This window comes from Carassius gibelio, chromosome A19 (genome assembly GCF_023724105.1).
Source record: "Carassius gibelio isolate Cgi1373 ecotype wild population from Czech Republic chromosome A19, carGib1.2-hapl.c, whole genome shotgun sequence".
Taxonomy (NCBI): Eukaryota; Metazoa; Chordata; class Actinopteri; order Cypriniformes; family Cyprinidae; genus Carassius; species Carassius gibelio.
In genome coordinates, this window is record NC_068389.1 from 5,389,467 (window position 1) to 5,408,057 (window position 18,591).

At 40.1% G+C, this 18,591-nt stretch overlaps 1 protein-coding gene and 1 long non-coding RNA gene across 8 annotated transcripts in view; one reads left to right on the top strand and one right to left on the bottom strand.

Moving 5' to 3' along the window:
* The window catches only part of LOC127935833 (uncharacterized), a 221,460-nt gene that overhangs the window by 134,108 nt on the left and 68,761 nt on the right, over positions 1-18,591 (top strand). The window lies entirely within an intron of this gene.
* LOC127935786 (receptor-type tyrosine-protein phosphatase U) overlaps positions 1-18,591 on the bottom strand; it is a 263,677-nt gene that overhangs the window by 126,752 nt on the left and 118,334 nt on the right. For all 6 annotated transcript variants that reach the window (XM_052533964.1, XM_052533960.1, XM_052533963.1 and 3 more), the window contains exon 3: positions 3,805-4,076. In XM_052533964.1, coding sequence (XP_052389924.1) covers positions 3,805-4,076 — 272 coding nt within the window. The remainder of the gene's footprint in view (positions 1-3,804; positions 4,077-18,591) is intronic.

The window sequence follows — 18,591 nt, forward strand, 5'->3', positions numbered from 1 at the left end:
GTCTTTTTTATGGTCAGTCTAATCTAAATGCCTGGGCGATGTTAAATTGTGAAGATCTTGAGTTTTCATTAAAAGATGTGTCCATGGCACCGCAACGAAGTTCGATGTCTCGCCATGGGAATAAAAGATGTTATAACTCAGGCATAAAATGTTCGATCTTCCCCAAACTTCACATGTGTGATAAGAGTCCTGGCATGAACACATCTCAAGGCCAATATTCCATCAGGTGTGGCAGAATGGCTCAATAGCGCCGCCTATACACTTTCAACAGAGTGCGTATACACTTTCAACGGAGTGTGCCTCGAGCTATGTTTCACGTACATGTACAAAAATCGATACACACATGTAACACAACAATATCTACGAAAAAGTCTCTTGGTACGAAATCCGAATCCCAACAGAAAGTCAGTTATTTAGAATTTTCTCTGCAAAATGGCGTTGTTTTTGCCATTTTCAGGGGTTGTACTTTAACGAACTCCTCATAGAGATTTATTCAGATCAACACCAAACTTGGTCGGTGTAATCTAAAGGCCTTTGCGATGTTAAATTGTGAAGATCTTGAGGTTTTCATTAAAGGGCGTGTCCATGGCGGCCTGACAAATTTCGATGTTTCGCCATGAAAAAGGAAGTTGCTGTAACTTAGACATACAATGTCCAATCTGCCCCAAACTTCTCATGTTAAATAAGACTTCTGCTCTTAACAGATTGACATGCCCATATTCAGTTATAGTCATAGCGCCACCTGCTGGCAACAGGAAGTGACACATTTTACGCTGCGACAAACTACTCCTAGAGATTTTTTGACATTAATGTATTTTTGTGGTCAGTCTAATCTAAAGGCCTGTGCAATGTTAAATTGTGGCAATCTTGAGTTTTTGTTAAAGAAGCATGTCCATAACGCCATGACAAAATTTGATGCCTCGCCACAGCAAAAGAAGTTGTTGTAACTCAGGCATAAAATGTTTGATCTTCCCCAAACTTCACATTTTCGATAAGAGTCCTGCCCTGAACAGATCTGAAGGCCAATATTCCATTATAATGATAGCGCCACCTGCTGGCAACAGGAAGATTGGAACATACTGTATATGGAAAATACTTTGATATATCCCACTTATATTTATGACTTTAAATGCATATTTCTTACCGTTCACCTTTTTACTAATGCCACTCGCTGGCGGGGAGCTCGGGTGCGAGGGCCCGTTCATCGCTGCTTGCAGCTTTAATTTATTTATTTATTTTAACCAGCAAGGACAATTTAAATGGATCAAAAGTGACAGTAAAATATTTATAATGTTACAAAAGTTTTCAAATATAAAAAAAATTATTAAGCCCAAAAACCTGAAACTATTTTTAACAACTGATATTGTCTTCCTGTCCCATTCGCACAAAACAGATGCAGTATTCTTTTAAATAAATAAAACATTTACAGGGGAATACAACCCATATAATTCAAACCTGCTTTAAAAATACAAATACTTTCTGCATTAAATCACACTTTAGTTATCAGTTTCTTTGCTGTTGACCTTTAATGTTCTAATCCACTTTTACAAATAACCAAAAATGACTACGGCTTATATGTTTCATTATTTCAGCATGACTGAAAGATTTGTAAAAGTGTGAAATTGCAGTTCCTCTAGCTGAAGCACATTGCTTGAGCTTTTGGTGAGAAAGGTCTGTTCATCAGTGGTTCATTTCACTGTTTTTGTAATAGTTTGGTGGGAAATGGCCTTCAGAAGGTTTCTGCCTTCATTTTAGAACAGCTTTAAAATGCATCTCTCTGTAGGAAACTGACTGAGGTTTGGAACAGAGTTTGTTATTCCTCTGCTCTGCTGCCTCATTATTTCCTCCTGACAACACAAATGCAGCAATTTATCTGCATCTTCACGTGCATTTGTATCTGTCCCTGTTCCTTTACACAATTACACAGAACATTCATCAAGCGCTTACATTTTATGAATTACAGTGTCATAAATGACTGCAGGCAATTCCTACAAGCTAACTACAGCTGACTAACATCTCCAAACACCTCAAATTCACCATATTTCATGTGTATTCTACCAAACCAAGTCTGAACAAACTAGACACCATTCTCCACAGAGAAAAATAAATAAATAAATGAGACAGAAAGCGAGCAACAGAACCAGAGGGCTAAGATCATTTCTTCACATTGTCTGTCTGGGAAGCCTGTGGCGCACTGTGTGTGTGTGTGTGTGTGTGTGTGTGTGTGTGTGTGTGTGTGTGTGTGTGTGTGTGTGTGTGTGTGTGTGTGTGTGTGTGTGTGCATTGATCGTGGCAGGGCTATAATCTCATTAAGGCTGGTCTGATTTATGGAGAGAGGAGCGATACGGGTCAGGGTTATGGAAACCACACCGGACCTCCTTATGCACACAAGCAACTGACTCTGTACTCATTTACACACACACACACACACTCTACTTACTGGTCATTATGGGCTTTTTGGAGAGCAAATGAGGGACAGGTTATTAATCATAGCCTTTAACAAGGTGACAGTGTTCTGTGCGCTAACTATCAGAGGAACAAGTGACTCAATAACACACACTGCTGACCAGAGCCAAGAGCTAAAGATAAAAGATTATTTAGTGCTTAGGGGGGAAGAAAGTGTGTTTGTCGTTATATATACAGTGGTGTGTCTAAAGAAATAATGTATATACCCAGTTACACTGTACATGTCAATATTTAAAGGGTATTAGCCGTGGAAAAACAGGTTTTTCCACGGCTAAAAAAAAATAAAAAAATAAGGACACATCTAAAGATCACTTTCCAGTCCATCCAAACAACATTTATTGAAACTAAGCCAGAAAAAAAACTACTTTTTCAAAAATCTTTATTGTACACTGAAACCAGAAGCAGGTAGGAGTGAAACACTTCACAGGTTTGCCAATTTTTCAATGAAATTTTTATCAACCAAAAGGTTACTAAAAACGATTCTTTAAAACATTAAAACTAAATGCAAATATAATGTTTTTGCAAGGAAAAGAACACTTAAATGTGACCACGTTTGCTTTATATAAATGAGTAAAACTGAACATTCAGCAACTGAACTTGACCCAGCTAAGAGTAAACTATCAGCAAGGTTAGCCAATCGCAACAGTAATCATTTACATACATGGTCTTAAAGGTAAATCAGCAGATTAACTTCACATGGTCAAAGAAAGGCAAACATTTATTAGTGTTTCTGATACATTTTCAAAAGCTTGAGGTCAGTGAGTTATAAAATATTCAAACTTTTATTCAGCAAGGATATATTCATTTGATCAAAATGTTCAGTAAAATCATTTATAATGTCATGTTACAAATTATTTGAATGGTGTGCTCTTCTATTGGACTTTCTATCCACGAAAGAATAAAGTAGCATAGTTTACACAAAAATGTTGCACTTTATTTTACAGTACGTGTACTAACATGTACTTATAGTGTACTTACAGTGTATTTATCTAAGAAAGTTCTGGTAATATATGGTAGCTACATGGGGTAGGGTTAGGTTTAAGGGTAGGTTCAGTGTTAGTGCCTAGTTATTACATAGTTATTGTAACTACTATAAAGAGTACTTAGTATGTACATGAGGAACAGGACTGTAAATAAAGTGCTACCCACAAAAATATTACAGTAAGTAGTAGTAATACAGTAAGTATTAATTACAAGTACATTAAAGTAGAATCAAGTAAGTGAATGTGCTTTTTTTTCTGAATAAAAAAAAAAAACGGAATATTTGGGTTGCAGGACTTTGTCCCGCAACTTAAAGTCAACATGCATTTGAGTGTTTGTGTATGACACTGGTCTCACCTGGTACTCGCTGGGCCAGAAGGTGCTGACGGCCAGCTCCACCTGATGCCACTGCCGCCCCTGAGAGCCGGACACATTCCACACGGCGTTCCCCCGCGAGCCGCCGTTTACACGCACATACACGCTCAGGCCCCCGGGACTGTGTCCGTCACGGCTGTACAGAAAATAACTGAACTGCACACAGTGTGTGTCGTTCTCACTCAGCGGACGTAACATGAGCTGAGCCCGCTGCCCTGCACCATACTGAGAAGAGTTCACCAGCATGTAGGAGCCTGGAGAGAGACAGGGAGAAACAGATCGTCACTTTCTTCATTCACATGACACTGTTTATTCTGTTTGCACTTTTGGGTAACACTTAATTTCATGTGTCCTTGTTACACGTTACATGTACTTACTATTAAAATAACAATTCACTATGTATAATTGCATGCAAGTAACCCTAAGCCAAACCCAAATCCTAAACACGTGGTTAGGACATGTGGTTAATTAATATTACTTCGGTACTTATATGTATATGTATAATTGTAACAAGGAAACCATAAAATAAAGTGAAACACACTTTGGCTATTTAAAAAAAGATAAAAAAAAATTGTTTTATCAAACTACACAAGTTGCTGTGTTTATGATTAAACATAACTACATGTGTCCAAGCAGTACACAAAAGTGTTGTATCATTCCTTAATGAATCAGAGTTTCTGAACAAAATGGTAGAGTGACTTATACAATGACTCGCTTAGTTAGACAGTCACTTGTTGCCACCTACTGGAGTAATGATGTAACCTTCAGAAAAATCCCCAGCACTAATACACAAATATAAATTACACCACTTTGATCTTTGTGTTGGGTAACAGATATTGAGCTACTGCTGAGCCCACGTTTAGATGCGGTGATCATGAATGATTGCTGTGGTGTTGTGGCAGGGCAGAGTTCACTGTGGGTAATGTAGTTTAAAGCAGGTGTAATCAGTGCAGTGATGATGGAAGCTCTGCTTGGGTACTCCACCATTATTAATCACACTGACACAGTTATTAAAACTCTGATGTCTGCTACCAGGGTACCAAAAAAAAAAACACATTACATACAGAGAGAAACTAACAGGTGCAAATTAAAGAAACCACAACAAATATTACACTTACACAAACATAAAATACTGAGTGTTGCATCTCAGTGACAATTATGTTTATTGTTCAATGTCTTGAGGACATTATCTGCTGTCTTTATTTTCTTTTCATACATTTTTGACCTACATTTGTACTTTTTTACACTAGTTTTATCATTTGCAATGTGAGAATCAAAAGTCTGGTTCCTTAAAATAGTCCTCCAGCCACATGGTTTAAGGTTTAACTCCTGTCTGTAGAACAAAACAGTACAGGATGACAGACTGAAGCATAATAACAATTTAGTATGAGCAATAACAGATCTACAGGAACGTTTGTTTCACACGTGACACTTTTCTGAAGCTTGATATGTTGTTTTCCAGAGTGGATTTAAGCAAAATTACAGTTTTCGATTGTCAAAATAGGTGCCAGCCATTAACAACCTCTCTTGCTTTTATTTATTATTTTTGAAATTCATTAAAATAAATCCAAAGCTGTAATGACAACGGTCAGGAAGGCTTCTGCTCGGCTGGCCTTATTTATCAACTGAAGGACATCTATTCATTTAAAACGGCACCAGAACCCACACAGAACCAATGAAACTACAGCGCACCTGAGAAATAAAGGATTGCCAATCATTTTGATGAAAAAGTAGACAGTCCTTATGTAACATATTGGTGCCGTGACCCGGATATGGGCGGGACAGCTAGTGGAAGCTATATATATATATATATATATTTACATTTACATTTATTCATTTAGCAGACGCTTTTATCCAAAAGCGACTTACAAATGAGGACAGTGGAAGCAATCAAAAACAACAAAAAGAGCAATGATATATAAGTGCTATAACAAGTCTCAGTTAGGTTAACACAGTAGACATAGCAAGGGCTATATATATATATATATATATATATATATAGCTGTAAACTTCACCTCCCTGTCCTCAAAAAGTCTACTAGAGGTGTTTGGCATACTTCTTTGTGCAATTGTCTCCAATGCTGCTCTGAGAGGTGTGAGCAACACATGTGTTTCATGAACCAGATAGTGGCTAGTGTAACAAAGGACATCTAGTAAGAGCAGTATCCGTTAACATCATACCCTGGCCTCAAGAGTTGCATTATAATTATTTAGCATACTTAGAACATTTTCCTCTCATGTCATGCGACGTTGATTCAAATACTGCTCAAAGTGGTACAAGTAGGACATTTGGTGCCATGACCCAGACAGGGGTGAGTGTAACAAAGCAAAGCTAGAGAAATATATATGAGGTAAGCTAGAGGTCTTTAGTGTACTTCTTAGCACAACTGACTCCCATGCCAGGTGACGAAGATGGAGTGAGTAATACCACATTTACATTTACACATTTACTCACATTTCACAGCTGGTTATATATTGTCTATATAAGTATGTGAATAAAAATTATAATAATATTAAATAAATAAAAAAACTTGAAAATCTTGAAACTTGAAGATCACTTAAAATAAAAAGTACTGATTATATTTTCTCTTGCAAAAAAAAAACACATGAATGTAATATCACATACAAAATATGTGAAACCGTTGTGAAAAGATGTGGTCTTGGACCATTTCCTTGGTATTATTGTGTGAAACCCATGTGTTCCACATATTTCACATGTGATATTTTTATGTGTTTTTTTTTTCTGTGTCATGAAGCAAATCTAGCTAAAGGTCAAAAAAGTGTGTATAGAGACACTAAATCTATTAATAGACTGAACTATAATAGAGAATTGTTAAATAAATCATTAAAGGTAATAGATAAAACATTTACTACAGGGCTATTTTTCCCCATATTTTAAATATTGCAGGTATTTTCAGTGTTTATGCCTTAAAACCCTGCAGTGATCGTAGAACATTGGAAATCCCATAGCACTAAACAATTAACATATTAATTTTCCACCATTTAAACGGTAGCACAATATGCTTAGAGTAAGAATTGCATGGTAGTACCATGCTATATGTCCATATGAAAAGAAAAAACAAACAAAAACAAAAACACATATGGTCCGGTAATTGTAACTTTTTACTACTAAAGCCTTTTGCAAATAACTTTAGTCGAAGGTCAACAGCTGCCCTCCATCTAGATTTGAAATTTAAAGCATGTAGTTTCTTACGCTTGACTGTTTCAAACAACAACCCGCTGAGGAACAAGTTTGCAGCTCCATCGTCTGGAAGAGAGCGTGAGAGTTTGTTTTGAGACTGACTGTCAGGTTTGTATGCATGAGCACTCTCGTGGAACGGACTTTAGAGCCACAGCTTAAAGAGAACAGAGAATAAAAGAAGCATCTTAAATCAAAAGTCCATCTGACAGTCTTTACACAGATCAGGGCCTGAATGAGCAGTAAACCGCTATGACAGTCACAAATGAAAAAGTGCTGCATTCTGGAAGAACTCAAAGCAACAGAATGAAACTTTTAGATATATTGGCAATTTTAATGCCTTTGAATGCAGCATTCTGACTGGAAATTGAATGCAAAAAAAAATGTTTTTGGTGGATCATAATTTGGTGGGTGTTGTGGGTTGCACAGATAAACTAGTTTTTATGCTTAAAGTCAAAAAGAAACCAAAATGTCCCTTCACTATTATTTAAAGGCAATTTTATAATATTTTTATATAAATTTTAGTTTATATAGTCTATTATAGTTTTAGTTTATTTATATTTTGAATTAGCTTTAGCACAACTGACAAATACTGATATTGCAATTTGTAGTAATTTAGTCAAAGACAGTTAATTTTTTAATTATTATTTAGGTGTCATTAATTTTTACTTTAGTTTGAATTTATATTTTAATTAAGCAAACAACTGTTGTGGAAAATTTGACGAATTAAAAGAAGAAGAAAAAGAAGTATAAAATCAGAGGAGGGCAGAAATGTCACTTCAAAGCCTGAAATTCTAATAATGTCTGAACCCTACACACATCTCCATTGTACAACCTCAGCTCGGCTCGCAACCGCCACACATGCTGCTGTAATCACGGCTGAGCTTCCTGGAGGCTCGGGGTCCATTTCTCAGAAGTTATTAATTTCCCTCTCCCCCTCCTTCCTCTGGCGGCGCATGTAGGAGCCTGCCTCCTCTCAGATGAAGAGTGTGAGCACCAGGGACCATGACCCAAATGAACATTTTCACACGCTCGTTTTTCTGGAGCCCATTTTCAGGCCCTGACAGGTGGCAGAGGCGAGACGGGAGGTCAAACAAATGGATTGTGGCAGAGCGCTGCTGGAAAGTCTCTTTATTTACTGATAACACTTTATGAAATGAAAGATGATGGTTATCCAAAAAACACACATTCTGAGTTCAGAACAACAAGGGAGAGTCCATCCAAAATGTAAATTCTGTCATCATTTACTCATGATTATATGGTTCCAAACCTGTTTGACTTTCTTCCCTCTGCTGAACACAAGAGAAGATATCTTGAAGAATGCTGATTGATAACCAAACAGTTTTAGTCTCCATTTACTTCCATTGTAAGTTTTGTCCAAATAGAGTGAGGCGACTGGAACCAAAACTTAGATTCTAACAATCTCCAAAATACAATCAGTTTTCTTTTTCATTCTGTTTTTAAAAGGCTGTCCCTACCATACCTTGTGTCTTTTGGGTAACGCTACGGTCATCCACCCACAACACTAGTCCCAGCTCTAAAACAACAACTGAAGCCTTTTACAGCACAGATATCACACTATTTTGTACAGCTCATGCTTAACAAACAAGCTGCACATTTCTGATTCTCAACACTTTAAAACACTTGTCTAATTAACTTCCAATGAAAGTGGCGACACTTTAAGACATTAATGAAATGACAGGCACAATGGCATGATGATTATTAGCACACCAGACAATATATGCTAACAACCTCACAATTTGACAGGTAGACAACATTGGTTTCCACCTGTTGCTCCTCCGGTTAACTCTGATAATAACAGAAATAACAAACAGTCATTAGCTCATTAACTTTACCATGTTTTCTCGTCATCTTTTGCTCAGTTCGGCATGGCAATGAAATGACATATTGTAAAAGTGTGTTATTCAGGAGTGTGTATAAATAGACTTTATATCAACGTCATTGGCTTGTCACCATATGTGGCCTTCATTCTAGAAACCCTAAAATACAGAGAAACTCCTGCCAACTACTTCGCCAAGATTCCCGTCCTCCGCTGAAACTCGCGTGAAGTTGGTTGGGAACGCTAGAGGAAAGTGCAAGAGTAAGCGAGCGAGTGGGTGGGTGAGAGAACGGCAGAGGGAGATTGCAGACAGTTTATGAACAGTTTAGAATATATTTCCATAAATTCATAAATGCTGATAAGCCCCATCTTTCTCCCATGTGCCCTGGCCAAGGACAGAGGAACACACATTAGCAGATTATGAGCATGTACTTTCATGTGTCCATACTTCCGCGCCACAGACCTTTTCTGCGGTTTGTGTTCGAAGGACTAGCATATCAGTACAAGGTCCTGCCCTTCCGGCTGTCCCGGTCTCCCCGTGTCTTCACGGAAGTCAAGGAGGCAGCTCTCGTTCCTCTCAGAGAGCAGAGTGTTTGCATTCTCAACTACTTAGACGATTGGCTGATACTAGCACAGTCTCGAGATCAGTTGTGCGAGCACAGGGATGTGGTGCTCCGGCACCTGAGCCTGTTGGGCCTTCAGGTCAGCTGGGAAAAGAGCAAACTCTCGCCGTTGCAGAGGATCTCTTTTCTCGGTATGGAATTGGATTCGGTCGAACAGACAGCACGACTCACAGAGGAATGTGCGCGGTCGGTGCTAGCCTGCTTGAATACGTTCAAGAGCAGGACAGTGGTCCCACTGAAATTCTTTCAGAGGCTCCTGGGGCATATGGTGGCCACAGCGGCACTTACACCGCTCGGCCTATTACATGTGAGACTGCTCCAGCACTGGCTTTATGGCCGAGTTCCGAGGTGGGCGTGGAAGCGCGGCACTCACCGGGTCCAAGTTACACCGGCCTGTTGCCAAACCCTCACTCCGTGGTCAGATCTTGCATTCCTCTGGGCAGGGGTGCCCCTAGAGCAGATCTCCAGGCATGCTGTGCTTTACACGGATGCCTCCACCACCGCCTGGGGGGCCACGTACAATGGGCATGCAGTCTCAGGGGTTTGGACGGGCCCGCAGCTGCAGTGGCACATCAATTGCCTAGAGTTGTTAGCAACGCACCTTGCCTTGAACCGTCTCAAAAGTCTCTTACGAGGCAAGCCTGTGCTGTTCCAATTGGACAACACTGCGACTGTTGCATACATCAACTGCCAAGGTGGTCTGCGCTCTCGTCGCATCTCGCAACTCGCCCGCCACCTCCTCCTTTGGAGTCAGAAGGTTCTGAGGTCACTTCGTGGCGTTCACATTCCAGGCCTGCTCAGTCGTACAGCCGACGAGCTGTCTTGAGCAATGGTCCCGGGAGAATGGCGACTCCATCCCCTGACGGTCCAGCTGATTTGGAGGCAGTTCAGAACCGCTCAGGTAGACCTGTTTGCTGCTCCAGAGACCTCTCACTGCCAGGTTTTCTACTCCCTGTCCGAGGGAACTCTCGGCACGGATGCACTGGCACACAGCTGGCCGCGGGACCTACGCAAGTATGCATTTTCCCCAGTGAGCCTTCTCGCACAGACATTGTGCAAAGTCCGGGAGGACGAGGAGCAAGTCTTGCTAGTAGCGCCATATTGGCCTACTCGGACCTGGTTCCCCGAACTAGTGCTCCTCTCGACAGCCCCTCCTTGGCCGGTTCCAGGAGGGATTTACTGACTCAGAGACGGGGCACCATTTGGCACCCGCGTCCAGACCTTTGGAAACTCCATGTTTGGTCCCTGGACGGGACGCGGAGGTTCTAGGTGACCTACCCCAAGAGGTAGTGAACACCATCACTTCGGCAAGAGCACCGTCTATGAGACATGCCTATGCCTTGAAGTGGAACCTGTTCGTTGAGTGGTGTTCTTCTCGCCGAGAAGACCCCCGAAGATGCCCGATTGCGGTCGTGCTATCCTTTCTGCAGCAAGGGTTGGAGGGAAGGCTGTCTCCCTCCACCCTCAAAGTCCAGGTTGCCGCTATTGCTGCGTACCATGACCCCGTGAATGGGAAGTCTTTGGGTAAGCATGACCTCATCATCAGGTTCCTTAGAGGGGCCAGGAGGTTAAATCCATCCCGGCCCCCTGTATACCCTCTTGGGACCTGTCTCTAGTGCTTAAATCACTACAGCAGGGCCCATTCGAGCCTTTGCATTCAGTTGAGCTAAAGTTTCTTTCATTGAAAACTCTGCTCCTGCTTGTACTGGCCTCCATCAAGAGGGTAGGGGACCTGCATGCATTTTCGGTCGACGATTCGTGCCTAGAGTTCGGGCCGGCTGACTCCCAGGTAATCCTGAGGCCCCGGCCTGGCTCCCACTACATCCTTCAAAGACCAAGTGGTGAACCTGCAAGCGCTGCCCCTGGAGGAGGCAGACCCAGCCCTGGCTATGCTTTGTCCCGTCCGAGCATTAAGGTGCTACGTAGACCGGACACAAAGCTTCAGGACCTCAGACCAGCTATTTGTCTGTTATGGAGGCCGGCAGAAGGGGAGTGCCGTCTCTAAGCAGAGGATGGCCCACTGGATTGTGGATGCCATAACCCTGGCTTATCAGGCTCAGGGTGTTCCCTGCCCGTTCAGGTTACGAGCTCACTCAACTAGAAGTGTTGCATCCTCCTGGGCGCTGGCTCGTGGCGCCTCGCAGACAGATATTTGTAGAGCTGCGGGTTGGGCAACCCCTAACACGTTCGCTAGGTTCTATAGCCTTCGTGTAGAGCCGTTATCCTCCTGTGTTCTCACCTCAAACAGGTAGTGGCACTGAGAGGCCCCGGTTAGGGTCGGCTTGCTTAAACTACTCCAGAGTGTCCCATGAGTGTACTCATATGTGTATAGTCCACGGTATAGCCTTAGAGCCCGTGTTTCCCCGGCAGACTTCTGCCTTCCCAAGAGGGTTTTAATGACCTCAAATATCTCCGTATACTCCTAAACGGATGCTATATGTGTATTTGCCTCCGAAACCTCCTTCGGGAAGGATGGGGCTTCCGCAGCGTCCTGGCTCCAAGCGGACCGGGTACGTTTTCCGAGTGTTATCCAATCTCACCCAGTGAGGTAGTGCTTTGACAACGGTGAGTGGAGCTACTTGTTCTGAGCCCCGGCCTACACCTAATAGGGGTGCAGGCGGCTCGCACAGGGCACTGGAAGGGGCAGCACCCATGGCGCTTTGATAGGGATCCCATATTCGTCGGTCACCGACGTCCCGTCGCCATGGTTGCTGTACCGCCGCTGAGCTGCCGGGTTCCCGGCTCGGCTCCTCAGCGAAAAACTGGTATGCATTGCACCTGCTGCTCTCTTATACTCACGCAGTGATCAGCGGCAGCTGGATGCAATAATTGCATGCCAATGTGCATTGGCTTGTTTAGTTTACACTCGAAGTAGATTGGTCTATCGAAGCGATATCGCATATTCGAATGAGGGTTACCATTGGTAACCGAGACGTTTTTTTTTTTTTTTTTTTACTGATTATATATTATTCACATAATAGCAACAAATGCTTCATCATTTACTGATTGTCACTAATTCTTCTTTTTCATCTTTTAAATGTTCCATCCTACTGCTTAAATACATTAAGAAAGTCTTCCAACTATAATAACTAGGGATGTAAATCGAGTGGTGTTTGTCACGATACTATACCGATATCGATTCCCATACCCAGTGATACAATATACCTCACAAATGTATATGATACGATTACAATTTGATTTGATATATGTTTAAAGCATACGTTGATAACAGCAATGAACGGCTTATATTTTCTTTTACTCTTCTTTTTATATCAATATGGTGCAAAATTATCTAATTTAAATCAATGTCAAAAGTAACCTAAACCATGTAATTTAATGGATTACAATAACCACAATTTTTGTCATGGAATTTATACTACAATTTATAAGTAATCTACCCAGCACTGCATGCATACAATATTGTTACTGTACAAACACATTAAATATCATTATCAATTAGTTTGATCTGTGCACTTCACATTAATTTATCTATAACACTGAAGACTGGAGAAATGATGCTGAAAATTCAGCTTTGCATCACAGGAATATATTTAAACATTACATTTTACAGCATGTCCACAGAAGAAAATAATTATTTAAATTGTATTCTTGTTCTTATTTTCCAATAGTATTTAGCTATATATATATATATATATATATATATATATATATATATATATATATATATATATATATATATATATATATATATATATAGTACACACTGTAAAATAAGTCAGTTAAAATATAGTACAATATATTGTAATAATTTTAAGGAATTTTCCGTAATTGATTTATAGAGTTGTTTTTCCGTATTTTTTGGGAACAAAAATCTCAGTACTAAATTTAAATTAAATTAAATTAAAATTAAATAAGATAGTCTTGGTCAAAATTCATTTTAAAGTCAGATTTCGGGTTTGGGGAATCATTCTTATGCTTCTGTGTCATTTTTATTGTATATATATATATTTTTTTAAATGCAGTGTAACACAAACATTAGCGTTAAATAGTCGCTATCTAGCCTGTTTGGCAAATGAATGTCGGAGCCGTCCTATTCAACATTTTCAGCATACCATCACATCTTACATGAAGTAGAGTTACGTGTTAAATTGTGCTCACTTTTAGTTTTATAATTAAAAGTCTATCAGCTTTGAATTGTTTTTGATGTATTTGTTACTGAGCGTGTCATAAAGCATCTTTACTTTCGGCATATTAAGTGCAGTACAACTGTGTTTAGAGCGCTGTATGCATTTAACAGGAGCTGCCAGAGCATATGTTTTTTTTTTTATTGCTGAACTGAAAAGAGATTAAGGTACAACTAGGTGAAGATCTCACATTGCAGATTTCTTCAAGGAAGGATAATGCACCTTTTCTGCCAAACCAGGTAGGTTTAGACTTTTTATTGTGCTATGTTAAATACAAACACACGAGAAGTCGGTAACTTTACTGGCAAGCTGTCTTTGTGAACGCACACATGTCATGCACACGCAGAGAATGCCGCTTCAGACAGCGCGCCAGGAGCGCATCGGGATCTCTCGCACGTACACAGACAAACCACACAAAAGAATGTACCAAAATGTGAATTTTAATCACTGTTTCACATCAGTGGTTTTGATTCTCTTGGAAGTGGCAGGATAGCCTACGCTATCTTTGAGAGGAGCTATGATAGTCTCGTGTCAAATCCACCTTGATCTAAATAAGCTCATTAGTTTAAACTCTCACCCACCTTCTTTCATCCCACTGTTTAAAACCGAATATTTACTTTGCTGCATGCTGTTGATGTGACTTTATTCTGAATCACAGTCACCATGACTAATATTTCAAAGGGCAGTAACAGGTCGCTGCAAATACATTGTCTTTTTTACGCAACAAAAAGCAAATATTCAGTTCCATCATTATCATCTCGGCTTTCTTTCTCATTTCCCTTTCATCCTCTTCCACTTCCTGTGTTGCTCTCATGGGTTTAAACCCTGCAGGCTCACTGCCTGTGTTCTTTGGAGCTCGCAGGCGATGCAGATTTTGGCATATACCGAGCTGCAGGCTTGAATAGGGAGTTGCATGAGACTGGGGTGAACATGGCAATGCCAACTGGTCAGAGATGCTCCCGGACCCCTGCAAACAATCCCAGAACTCTTTCTAAAGCAGTGCTGCTTCTGAACAGAATTTTCTTCAAAGCTCGGAGCATAATGAACAAAACTGTCACATCTGGACACTGGCATTGTCTCGGAGGAAACTGTTGATCTAGGATCAGTCCTCAGATGTTCTACTCTGTGGGTTGTCAAATTCATTTTGTTCGCTTCGGAAATGTGGTGGTTTGAATGACTCGATAAGCAACAAAAAAAAAAACACAATACACAATGACACTATCAACACCAAGGTCATGGGTTTGATTCCCAGGGAATGCATGAACTGATGAGATGTATTCATTAAATGCAAAGTAAGTCACTTTGTCTGCCAATTGCTTAAATGTTTATAAATGAATAACATTTTTCTGCAATAAATATCTAGTTCATTTATGAACCTCCAGATGGCACAACCTGCTCATTTACATGGCACAAGCTGTTTGCCTTCTGCTGGTTCTGCAGCCAATGCTTTTGCTTGCTCAACACTGAAAGAGTCTGGTTTAGTGTTCATTGTAAGCTGGTCCCGCAGTTGCTCTGAAACCCTCCACCTCCCTCAGCACCACCTGTCTACGGACATTTCCTTTAAGCTTAAAACAAAACAGTGCAATGTGTAATTCATTTTGATTTAAGAAATGATTGGTGTTTGGTCTGTAAGTAATCAAGAGTGTAGTGTTTAATGTATATCTCCCTTCATTTGAATATATTTGTTTATACAGTAGATCATCATTACACTTTTAGACTACATCACAAAGACAGGCTGTACTTTGATCTTTACATGAATCATTAATGATGCAAAACTCTTATCCCATATCAAGTCCATTTTGTTTCAACTTGAACTGGAATAAATATATTTGAACATGATCAGCCTGTGACTTCACGCATACTTCATTAACACGTGCTTCTGAAAGTAACACAAGTAAATACATTTTACTCTTCTCACTTATGTCAGCAAATAAACATACTTATTAAAATTACTTTTTAGTCTTTTTAAACTTTCTAACACTGTTGGTAAAGACCTGAAAGCAACGCAACTTTATAATTAATCTAAGTGGTTACATGATTTGATATGATGAATCTCACCAAAGGAAGTGCACAGTGTGTGTGTGTGTGTGTGTGTGTGTGTGTGTGTGTGTGTGTGTGTCTGTGTGTGCGTGCGTGCGTGTGTGTGTGTGTGCTCTTGTTTTTGTTCCATTTCAGGACTCAACTCTGTATAATGACATGGGTATGACACAGGTATTACAAGGAGAGGGTGACTTATGAGAACATAACCCATGTCCCCATTTTTCAAAACGCTTATAAATCATACAGAATGAGTTTTTTTGAGAAAGTTAAAATGTACAAAGTTTCCTGTGAGGGTTAGGGTTAGGATTGGTGAAGGGCCATAGAATATACAGTTTCTACATTATAAAAACCATTACGCCTATGGGATGTCCCCACTTTTCACAAAAACAAACATATGTGTGTGTGTGTGTGTATGTGTTTGTGTGCGTGCGTGCGTGTGTGTGTGTGTGTGTGTGTGCTGAGAGGTGTCAGTCTGAAGCTTTAAAATGCTGGATGGCCTCTTCCACAGAGCAAATCAATAGAGTATTAGCCGCCCAGAGCCAACTGTGTGTCTCTCAGGGGACTCCAGCTCTGCTTTTGACTGTTACAGACTCACTTTCTAACACTTTCCCTGGACACCTGCGATACTCTTTACTGAGGTGAGAGAGTGTGGAAGAGAAGAGGCGAGGAAAAATGACAGACATTAGAGCTGAAACAAGATGAGAACACTGAAATCATAACACATGTCACAATGATATGCTCAAATCTCAGTTGAGGGAAGCTCATTTTGCAGACTACAGTCAAGTCGCCCTTTTGGAAAAGCACATCCCTGTGTGATTTGTTCGGTCTTTATGGTTGCTGCTTGTCAGGTCGAGCTCTATGAAATGACCCTGCGGTGTCTGCCTTGGGTAAAAGCCTGCTATGCAACATCACATGTCATTTATGTCAGTACAATATACGTCTCTGTTAAGACGAGCGGTCGTGACTGACCGTTTTTGAGTCTGGAGTGAGTGAAGGCTAGGGGAAAAGTCGCAGACTTCTCAGTATTCAGAATGATTTTGGTGTTATTTCATTCCTCAATAATCATAACAGGCAGGTAATGCAAAATAATGAGATATTCATGGAGTCAAGCTTCAGCTGAAGGCCTCTCTGTCTTTATTTCAAACACATATGCTACAGTTCAAAATGTTGTTTTTTTTATTTTATTTTATTTTTATTTTTATAAGAATGTATTAAATTGAGCAAACATGACATTTACAGTTCATTATAATCAAATGATAATGAAATAAAGTATATTGTTTACCCAAAAAAAAAAAAAAAAAAAAAGAAAAGAAAATGAATGCTCTGACCATGATTTTTTTCAAGAGCTCTAGAAAACTGAAGTGAACAGACCTGTAATTTCCCTTTTCTCGAATCTGTCCCAGCACCTAATGGAAAACTGGGATTTCTAAGCTTGTTTGGAAGAGAGAAAAGGTGAAAGTGTAGGACAGAGCAAGCAGCAGGAGTTGAAGTGATTCTTTTCTGTCCCAGCAGCCGCACTTTAACTGAATAAACACGCTGAAGCCATCCGTTCAGCATCAGCACATCCTCAACCTCCAGAATCCCCAAACCCACTGAGACATCCACACAACACAGCCCTAATCACAGATCAGTTCTGAACAAATGAATTAATGAGCCAAATTAAGAAGAGCCTTCAAACAAAGCCATTGTTATCATACTGTGTAAATGCCTGCAACACGCTGGTCACTAGGGAAGGTGACAACACACACACACACACACACACACACACACACACACACACACAACTAAACAGTCTCTAAACTTAACAGTGACTTTAGGGTTGCATTATGAACATCTGAAGCCAATTCCAAAATACTCCAAAGACGATGGTGAAGGATTGAACTGCCATCCGTGAATCCATGTATATGTTGACGGCTGAGACTGTGTGAACTATTGTGTCATTAAGCTCACTGCTGTTTATACCCGTTTTGAGGAATAAATGCATTTGGGACGATCTGTTCTTTCTTTGTCTCTCACCCACATGGTCAGGCAAGTGAGTTAGCTCGTTTCTTCTGGACATCACACCCAAAGAATATTTCACACCAAACGTGAAACAAAACAAAGACAGATAAGCATTTCACACCAAGAGTGAAATTAATATCTGTCATGAATAAGAGTATAACTCAAAGAAAACTCAATAGTTTATTTTATATATATATATATATATAAATCCTGACATGCTGCTGTATCACACAGTCTCTGACCGGACACATCCAAATCCTGTCTCAGTATCTGTTCATTTGGCTGATTTGATGTCCTCTGCTAAACGCAGCCGAGGAGGAAGTGTTGGGATGAATGGCTGCTGGAAAGGAGATGCTATCAGAGGAAGGATTGGGGCCAAAGTCAATGAAACGCTTGATGACCTCCTCCAGACTGGACCAAAGCACCGGCCATTTGAGTCCCAAACGTTATCTATATGTCACTAAACGAAAGAAAGAAAGAATTGGACAGAGAGATGTCTACTACAACACACACACACACACACACACACACACACACATTCACTAAACTACAAATAAGAAATTCAACAGGCTAATAGATTTTTTTTACACTTTAGGATGTATCTGAGCCCACACTATGAAAGCTGACTTATCTCTGTTTTTAAGGGACCATCTAAATTATTATTTAGTTCAAATATACATATTCTGTATTAGTAACATTAACCTGTCAACCTGCACAAGGACGCGGGAGTCCTGAAGCATTCTACGTTTGTTTTTCAAAGTTGTAATTATATAATTACATTGACAAACTATACGTCATTTAAAATGTTCCAAGTCTCAAGCTTCATTTTTTTCCGTAAAAAGTGTTTAGTGACAATGCTATTAATTTCTAGGAGTTATGAAAATCAAAAACAGACTCTGTACCTTTAATAAAAAAGAAATTA